Source organism: Carex rostrata, chromosome 16, assembly GCF_964058835.1.
Source record: "Carex rostrata chromosome 16, lpCarRost1.2, whole genome shotgun sequence".
Taxonomy (NCBI): Eukaryota; Viridiplantae; Streptophyta; class Magnoliopsida; order Poales; family Cyperaceae; genus Carex; species Carex rostrata.
In genome coordinates, this window is record NC_135933.1 from 8,836,295 (window position 1) to 8,845,740 (window position 9,446).

At 34.0% G+C, this 9,446-nt stretch overlaps 2 protein-coding genes across 2 annotated transcripts; both read left to right on the forward strand.

Annotated features, from left to right (window-relative positions):
• The first annotated feature begins 231 nt into the window (after positions 1 to 231).
• LOC144567726 (Adenine nucleotide alpha hydrolases-like superfamily protein) lies at positions 232 to 2,067 on the forward strand. The gene is made up of 2 exons (XM_078317891.1): positions 232 to 786; positions 1,758 to 2,067. The coding sequence occupies exons 1-2, from the start codon at positions 395 to 397 to the stop codon at positions 1,912 to 1,914; spliced, it is 549 nt and encodes a 182-aa protein (XP_078174017.1). The 5' UTR covers positions 232 to 394; the 3' UTR covers positions 1,915 to 2,067.
• Positions 2,068 to 4,272: 2,205 nt separating this feature from the next.
• On the forward strand, positions 4,273 to 8,907 carry LOC144567347 (S-adenosyl-L-methionine-dependent methyltransferases superfamily protein). Its single transcript, XM_078317462.1, has 13 exons — positions 4,273 to 4,515; positions 4,681 to 4,742; positions 4,987 to 5,037; positions 5,131 to 5,163; positions 5,261 to 5,365; positions 5,452 to 5,559; positions 5,645 to 5,716; positions 6,257 to 6,307; positions 6,387 to 6,449; positions 6,531 to 6,655; positions 7,385 to 7,577; positions 7,857 to 8,555; positions 8,642 to 8,907. The coding sequence occupies exons 1-13, from the start codon at positions 4,419 to 4,421 to the stop codon at positions 8,654 to 8,656; spliced, it is 1,674 nt and encodes a 557-aa protein (XP_078173588.1). The 5' UTR covers positions 4,273 to 4,418; the 3' UTR covers positions 8,657 to 8,907.
• Positions 8,908 to 9,446: the final 539 nt, after the last annotated feature.

Here is a 9,446-nt window from a genome sequence, read left to right on the forward strand (position 1 = left end):
TATGTGTTTAATGACAAAACAATCTAACTAGCACGCTAAAATTAGCATACTGATGTTGATAATGGTGGATTCCATTATTTATTTTTGGCAAATAATGGATTCAAATATTTGGTAATATCTTTGTAGCTTAACACATGCCATTGCGACAAACGAACAAGAACTATCCAAAATTATCTACAAACCAAAAACAAGTCTCTACCAGACACTTTTTGTTGTCATTGTTCTTCGCCTGTTTTTCCTTTTTCCCCCCTTGACACACATTCTCCCATCCATGTTTTCCTTTCCTCCTAAATTATTTTTTGTTTAATCAATAATTTCTGTGGCAACCATTGCAACTCTTAAGTTCACGGCTGGGCCTGGATCCAGCAATGCACCACCTGGAAAGCGGTGTGTCATGGTGGTGGCCGATCCAGGGCGTGAGACAACCAGTGCACTCGAATGGGCTTTATCCCACGCAATTCTAGAAAAAGATGAGGTTATTCTCCTCCATGTCGAGGCAACAACTGCTGTCGGATTTCGCCGGGGAAGCTCATCCTCTTCGTTCTCATCATTCTTACGACGGCCATCGACGGGGGCCACCGAGGTCGAGGGAAGAGGAATTGGTGGAGAGTATGAATTTCTTGCGACAATGAAGGCCATGTGTCAGGCGAGGCAGCCGACAGTGCAGGTGAACATAGAGACAATTGACATGGAAGAGAGGGACAAAGCCACCACGATACTCACCGAGGCGAATCGCCGCAATGTCGATATGATTGTTATTGGCCAACGCAGAAGCTCTTTCATTGGGTATGTATGATCGATTCTCCTTTTTACAAAAATTGAAAACATCCGTTTCAAATTTTGTTTTTTTTTTTATAAAGTTAGTAGATTTAAATTCCTATTAATAATTTTATTATTAAAAATATATTTATAACAAGTCAAATGATTTTAATTTCTGAATTTACTATTTTATTTTTACAAAATTCTTCAAACTACTTTAATATTCTAATACTAATTATATACACTCTTAAATATCTAATTTTTTCAAAAAGTTGCAGCATGGATGACAGGATGAGGTTAGCTGATATACATTACATATTATTTTGTGTTATGAATTTTTATCTTTGTTTTTAAAGTCTAAACAAATTCTGAATCTCTCAACACGATATTCAAATAAAATGTACCTGCTGATCAACTTTTTTTATATTCCATAAACAAGTTAACTAGTTTTTAGATAGATATAAAATCCGTATTTCAAATGATCGATAATATTTAGATTAAGTAATTTTATATCTATCTAAAAAATAAAAATATAAAATTTGGTCGTCGATTACATTTCAAGATAAATAAAATTTGATTTTTAAGTACATTCTAAAAAAATGCTAAAATTTAAATTGACAATTTGAACTTTAAAATGAAAATATATATAAATTAACATCACACGCTCATATGTACAAATCAGCGAATTAGAAAATTTACAAAAGTATATTGGAAACTTTTTACTGTAATTTCACAAAAGTATTGTACATTTCAAATAAAAATAAGCGGATAGCAACGGGGGTCAAAATTACTTCTTTTTCTATATGAAAATTTTAAATCTTTTTGAAAGTATTGGAATATATATATATCCATCGATTTCCATTGAAATCATAGAACTATGAGTAGGTACCAAAACATATGGCACATATATACGTACCCGCGCGCGCGCACACAATTGAAACATGAATATCTTCAATTATATATGTGAGATATATATGATTATATCATATCCTTGGTAGGTCCAAGCTAAGTGGAAGCATGTCGATGAAAGGTCCCGACCTCGCAGAGTTCTTGATCGAGCAAAGCAAGTGCCTCTGCATCGCAGTTCAGAAGAAACACAGTGCTGGCTATGTTCTCAACACCAAGACTCATAAGAACTTTTGGCTTCTTGCTTAATTAGATTTACTGAATTAACCTTAATTAATTTTAGCATTAACTAAAGGATTGTGATATTGACAGGTTATTTTTGTCTTCTGTTCACTGGTTATTTACACTGTGCTTTCATCTGTTCTTATGTAAAGTTAGACCTAATAGCTTAATTACAGCTTTGCCCTCGTTTGTAAATTTCTTTCAGTAAATATAACCATTAGTACATATACACATAAAAATTCATGATTCAGGTATAATTCGAGAGTGATTAATGAAGATTAATGAGGAATAAGATATATAGCTGCAACTTTTATCTGATGATTAATGAGAGAAAATAAATTTAACTTTCCTTTCTGTTTTATTTTCTTGTTTGATTGATTAAAATTTAGAAGATTAATGAGAAATTTGATTACTGTTGTAGGTTTGTGATAAAAAAACTTGTATGAGAATTATATTGATAAGATATAGAGTTGGACATTTGTGTTATTTTTTCTAAAAATATTTGTAACAAAATTTATTTTCATCCATTACACTCTAAATTGGAAGGAAAACCGATTCTATTAATTACAATGATATAAGGTTAAACCTTTCATCTCCTGTACTTTTCATCTCTGATATAATTTTGTCAACCAAACACGATTCGATGAAAAATTTTATTTTCTTTCCATTCTCTCCCTTCCTCTACTCTTCATCGAAACAAGGTGTCAGTCGTCTCTATTTGCTTGGAGATTTGTTTTCGGAAAGCATTTTGCCAGATATTTCGCAACTCATTTCACTGTCACGGCTTTGTTAAGGAAACTAACAAGCCCTATGTGTTGTATCAAGAAAGAATAAAAGGGCTGGACCTGGAGCATATGCAACTTGGTATTAATTATTAGGGATCGACTAACAATCCCCCTATTTCAGTCCCCTATCTGTCCCCCGCACTAAAAGACAAAAAAAATAGTTAAAACGTGCTAACTACCACCAAAGAGCAAGATTAATGCTATTTTATTAATAGTCAAAACATATAGTATTCATACCTACGAATTTATAGTATTCATACTTATTATCATAAACATTTGTCATATGTAAACACAAGCTGGAGGGGACCAGTAACAACCAGGGGGGCCGCTGACGTCTTGTGACAACCTGGATTGGGGACCGCAATCGTCTGAAAGCGACATTTGCCAAGATTGGGGACCACTACAGCGAAACTATATATTATTCATATCTAAATAAAGAAGTATTCATATCTAAACAAATGAAGTATTCATACTGACGATTATGAAGTATTCATACATGTTTGAAATAATTTATACAATTCAAATTCAAAGTCAGATTCATCTCTCACCCCACCTCTTCCAAGAAGTATTCATACTGATGATTACGAAGTATTCATACATGTTCAAAATAATTTATACAATTCAAAATTCATTGTCAAATTCATCTCTCTCACCCACCTCTTCCAAGAAGTATTCATATCTAACATGAAGTATGCATATCTAACAAATGAAGTATTCATATCTAACTAATGAAGTACTCAATATATAACAAATGAAATATTCATATATATAACTATTCATATCTAACTAATAAAGTATTCACACATGACACTAACAATATTCACATCTGACACTAATAATATTCACACCTGCCCAGATTGGGACCAAGAAATATTCTCAACAGACTAGTATGCATATCTAAAACAATGAAGTATTCATGTCTAACTAAAGAATTATTCATACTGACGATTACGAAGTATTCATACATGTTCGAAATAATTTATACAATTCAAAATTCAAAGTCAGATTCATCTCTCTCATCCCACCTCTTCCAAGAAGTATTCATATGTAACATGAAGTACGCATATCTAACAACTGAAGTATTCATATCTAACTAATGAAGTATTCATATGTTGCATTGTGACAACCTTCGTTGGGCTAGCATGGACCCCCTCCAATGGTGCACCACGCTCTCTCCGCCGAATCTTGACGGTGCACCATGCTCTCATCGTCAGATCTCGACGGTGCACCACGCTCTCCTCGCCGGATCTCGACGGTGCACCGCGCTCTCCTCGTCACGTGAGAAGATTGAAGATTGAAGAGGGTGGGTTTTGACCACGTGAGAGAACAAAAAAAGAAAGTTGTTAGAGGGACAGATAGGGGACAGATTCAAGGGGAACAACATCTTTACTCTAATTATTAAACCTTCGTCCACGTCAGAATAACATAACATAACATAACAATCCGTTTCTTTATTGGATTTACTTTTAAATTTGGGCTTATGACAGCCCAATTGAGTCCGTTACAGGCCGATCGGATCGGGTTTGGGTGAAGATTGAGAAACTCGATCCGGCTTAGTTAAGAGTAGTGTTGCTTCGATCGCGAGCGCGGTTACATGCAACATTGCTCCCAGATACCCGCCGCCGCCCCTCCCACCCGCTCCTTCGAGCGGTCGAGCCCCTCCAAATTTTATTAAACTGAACTTTGAATTGGTTCGCAATCTCTATTTTGTTGTATCGTATTATCTTTCCTTAAAATTGATTTTGGATGCTAATGGCGTTGGAGGAGAAGGAAGGGAAGAAGATTCAAATCTATTCTTCCAACACCTCCTCCTCTGGTCGGCTCGTTACTGCCTTCTGGAAAGGTTATTGTGATATTGTATAAGAGAACTTTTTTGTATAATTGCAATTCTTGGTTTAAAAGATAAAAAAGGAAAGGAAAATTCTGTAGTTGATTTCGATAAATTTTTCGCTGAAAATTTTAGTCGATAGCAGACTACCTAAAAATTATAATTTTTGACTTGTAACAGAGAAATACGAAAGAGATGCCAAGAAGTACTGGGATGTCTTCTATAGGCGTCATCAAGACAAGGTATATTACAGTTACAAATGCAATTATACTGGGCAAAAAGCAATGTTGGTGATTAGCTACTTGAATAAAAAGCTTTTGATGCACAAAATTTGATTATTGTTTTGATACAAGTTACTGCACTGAAACTTAAAGCTAATTTTGATCTGTCAAGGAATTGCACGAAGTGGACTGGGACTATTTTATTATATTTTGGGTGATTATTTTTCATTATGATGATTAATGAACTACATTGTAATTTTTATAGTTCTTCAAGGACAGACACTACTTAGATAAGGAATGGGGCCACTATTTTGAGGTTATAATTTTATCTTGTTCTCTGAAATATCTCTTTTTCTTTAACCTAATATATCGGGTACCGGTTAGTAATTCATATACTTTGCTCTTCCAGGCCGAGGAGGGGGAAAAGCTTGTTGTATTAGAGGTACCCTTTGCCTTTTCTTTTTAGGAATTGTATGAATTTTGGTGGGTATAATTACTTTATTTTATTTGTTTAACTATCTATATATATTTACTGGCAGGTTGGGTGTGGAGTAGGAAACACAATATTCCCTCTTCTTTCTACATATCCTAGTATATTTATCCATGCATGCGACTTTTCTCCACGTGCCATTGACTTGGTCAAGGTACAACTCATTCCATGTCATTTTTCATTACATTTGATCAGGGAATTTTCTTAATATGTTCTTTTACTTGGTTGAACTTTGTGCAGCAACACAAGGATTACTCACAAAATCACGTAAATGCATTTGTATGTGACATCACAGCAGACAGTCTTGCAGAGATGATGAATCCATCGTCCGTTGACATTTTAACCATGGTAATTTTGTTATCAATTTATTCAACTAATTTTATATTAAAGATTTTAATATGCAAACGGTTAGAAGCATCTAACAGAAAAGTAGATCTTTGTTTTGTCTGCAGTTTCACCAGAAAAGATGCCTTTGGTTCTGCAAAACATAAGATGTGTTTTAAGTGTGAGTGAAGTTTTCTTGTTTTGAAATAAAGAAAATCTAAATTTGTGTCATTCTGGTGCACTGTGCAGACTGGAGAGGGAATCATTTTCTAAAATTTCTTTTGGATTAAATTGTCTGAATGGTCCTTAGAATCAACCTTTTCCTTTTCTGGTCCCTGAAATTTTGCAGTTATATTGTTCCCCTAATGTTTAAAATTTCTACCCAATTAATTCTATGGTTAAATTAAAGTATGCTACAAGTAGGATGAAATTCGTATCACTTCCAAATTGTTGATATGGATGTGTCCACGCTAAAGTTGATGACATTGACATCAATATTGATGGTATGGTACATCTAATAAAAATGAGATGTTTTTTTCCCCTTTTTGAGTATCCACATCATCAAATGAGTCCTGCCAGCCTGACTACATGGATTTGCATCAGCATCTTTTATGAATGCTAATGGAATTGGTTCTAAGTTGAAAATTTAGTTACCAAAATGAAACTTCCATTAGAGTGATGCCTGAAGGTTCATATGTTTACTCTTTTTATCTTCCTACAGAAAAATGGACGTGTCCTTTTCCGGGATTATGCTTCTGGTGACCTTGCACAGGTTAGCGTGGTTTAATGTGCCTTTTGTAAAGTAATTGGAGTTCTTTTGTTATAATTTTATTTATGTTTATATCCTGTAGGAAAGGCTTACTTCGAAAGGGCAACAAATTAGTGAGAGTTTCTATGTTAGAGGTGATGGTACGGTAAGCAAATGAAAGTTTAATTTTCTTTTTGTTGTGTGTCCTCTATAATACATCCAATGACCGGCAATATTATCTATGCAGCGTGCTTACTACTTCTCTGAAGAATTTTTGACAAATTTATTTGAGGAAAATGGGTTTGAAGTTGTAGAAATTGGCACCCACAACAAACAAGTTGAGAATAGATCGCTAGAACTAGTAATGAACAGGTAAGTTTACTGCTATAAAATATTAAGGGAACAGCAATTTTTATTCGATTCGAACTAACTTCTTGAGTTTTTGTTCAATTCAGCTGTCCTGTCAATTAAATCACACCAATTCTATACTCTAATTCTTAAGGTATACCTAAATAATAAAGCACCTTTGTTTAGACCAGAAACTTGACAATTCTAGGCTATTCTTGAGAACAAGCTATTCGGTGTTTGGTTGGATTAGAATAGCTAGAATAGGGAATCAAACTTGTTTGTCTTATTAGAACAAGCTATTCTCACAAAAAGTTGGAACAAGCTATTCTAATAAGACAAACTCCAATTTAGCCATTCTAATATTGCAACCAAACATATCTAATGTGCTTGTAGTTTTATTGTAGTGGCAAAAAAAAAAAAAAAAACTAATTTAAGTTCACAAATGTGGATCTTAGTAAGTATTGAACTCTTAGCCAAGTTGTACTAGGATAAGTTGTATCCTTGCATAAATTTGGGAACCATATGAGCAAAAAGAAGCTAAGGAGAAACTAAGGTTCTGATTGAAAGAAAGATACCGGGTTTTTTTGCTAGATTTTCTTTTGCCTTTTTTCTCATTTAGTTATGTGTTCATGGATTGAAGTGGTAAAAGAACATGACGAATTAGAAATTCCCAAAAGATGAGATTGTTATCCAACTGATGCGAATGGTAATTCATTATTTCTGCCAATAATATTGTATATTTCTCTTTAACAGGTCCTGGATTCAGGCTGTTTTCAAAATTAAACCAGCCACTTGTGTTCCAGTTGGCGAAAATGATGATGACAAAGAACAGAAGACTGGAGATGTCCAGTTCTCCAAGGTTCCTTTGTTGTGTGCGGATGATAATGATGTTGACATATCCGAGGATGTTGGCAACATGTTTGGCATATCTCATACTGCTCATGAGGCAGGTTCTTCAAATTATTCTCTTTTTATGTATATTTCTATTAATTTCTGGCAATAGTATAATGGAATATAATGCATCACAATTAGGAAATAGCAGACATTCTAATTAATCAACTGAGATGGGCTTTCCTAATAAGAAATTAAAAACAAACAAAATAAGAAGAACTTGCAAAATTGTTGATCAAAATTTTAGTTCAAAAACAACCAACTTAAAGCCTTGAGACTTTAAATAGAAAGAGATGCTGATCAGCCTTTTCCATTGATAAATTTTTTTTAACAGACAATAGAGATACAAGTGAAGGGTAACCACTTCAAGATAATGGCACTTGCAAAAGAATACCAACACACGTGCAAATCGACTGGCCTGATGTTGTGGGAATCAGCACGTCTCATGTGCAGTTTACTATCATATAATTCTTCAATTTACACTGGTAAAAAAGTTCTAGAATTAGGTACTGGTTCAGCCGGTGTGTGCTCAATGGTTGCTGCTCGTACCGCACAACTAGTAGTTGCCACAGATGGAGATGTAGAATCGCTTGAGCTCCTAAAAGAGAATGTATCAAGTAATCTTGACCCAGAAACTGCTGATAAAGTTTTAATAAGAAAATTATTCTGGGGTGATAAGGGAGATATTAATGCTATAAAGGAGCATGCATCATCTTTTGATGTAATAATAGGAACAGATGTAACTTACAATCCTGGAGCTACTGTGCCTCTTTTTGAGACAGCAAGGGAATTTATAGCAGATCAAGACAATGATGGAGAAGTGCCTTGTTTTATTCTTTGTCATATTCAGAGAAGAGTTGACGAAGCATCTATTCTCTCGGCCGCAAGAAAAAATAATTTTGAGCTGGTGGATAAATGGTTCAATGGAGTTGATGCTGGCAATGGCATTATAGATTCTTGGTTCTTAGGTCATGCCGATTTTGCAAAATCTGTTGTAGAAAATGGTCCATTGTCGATACTTCTTTTTCAACCGGTAACTATTTCTACCTTAGTCATTCAAAAATGCATGTATTTTTGAGTATGAAATTAACCTTTTACTTTTACTTTTACTTACATCAGGTGATGCGAGAGTAACTCGGAGAAACTACTGGTTTCTTAAAATATTACTGCTTGAAAGCGCCTCTTCAACTACATGAGGAGCTTATTAGTACCTTTTGTTTTCTGTTATTTAATTTTGCTTGTCAAGGTCCTCTTGTACCTTCCATTTTTTAGGATTTTGAGATGAATTAGAAACCACTTAATATTCTGTTCTTTAAGAGCGGCGAGAAACATAATAAATCCATATATCTCGTTAGTTAGCAAGCATTATATTATTATTATTGCTTTTTATTTTGTTTAAGAATTTTACCTATACTGTTATGAGTAGCAGGGACAGAAAATTTTGATTGAAGGGACTGCAATATAAAATTCATGTGTAACTGCTGAAATTTGAATCCAAATTTCCACTATGAGAAGAGTTTGAACTATTTAAAAATTAAAAAAAAAAGTTAATTAAATTTCAATGTAAATAATAAAAAAATTTAAATTCATAAGAGGTGCTAAACACCCTTAAATTTTAAAATCTTAATGTCTAACATTCTCACCCTTCAATTAAATTTCAGATTACAGTTCAGACGATCTTTGTCGTAAATCATACAAAAGTCAATCCACCTGAAATGTCAATTCAAGCCAGTAAAACCTACCATAGTGGAAATACTTTGATCGTAAGAAAGTGTCAAGTTCAATTTTGCTCATACTTTCCGAGCGTAAAAACATGATACAGATCGAATAGGGGATACATAACGGCTTCTGATACTAATTAGTAATTAGTGTTCACGCAGATATGGTGAAGCTTAAGAATCTAAAGTAATACGATTACAGTTCG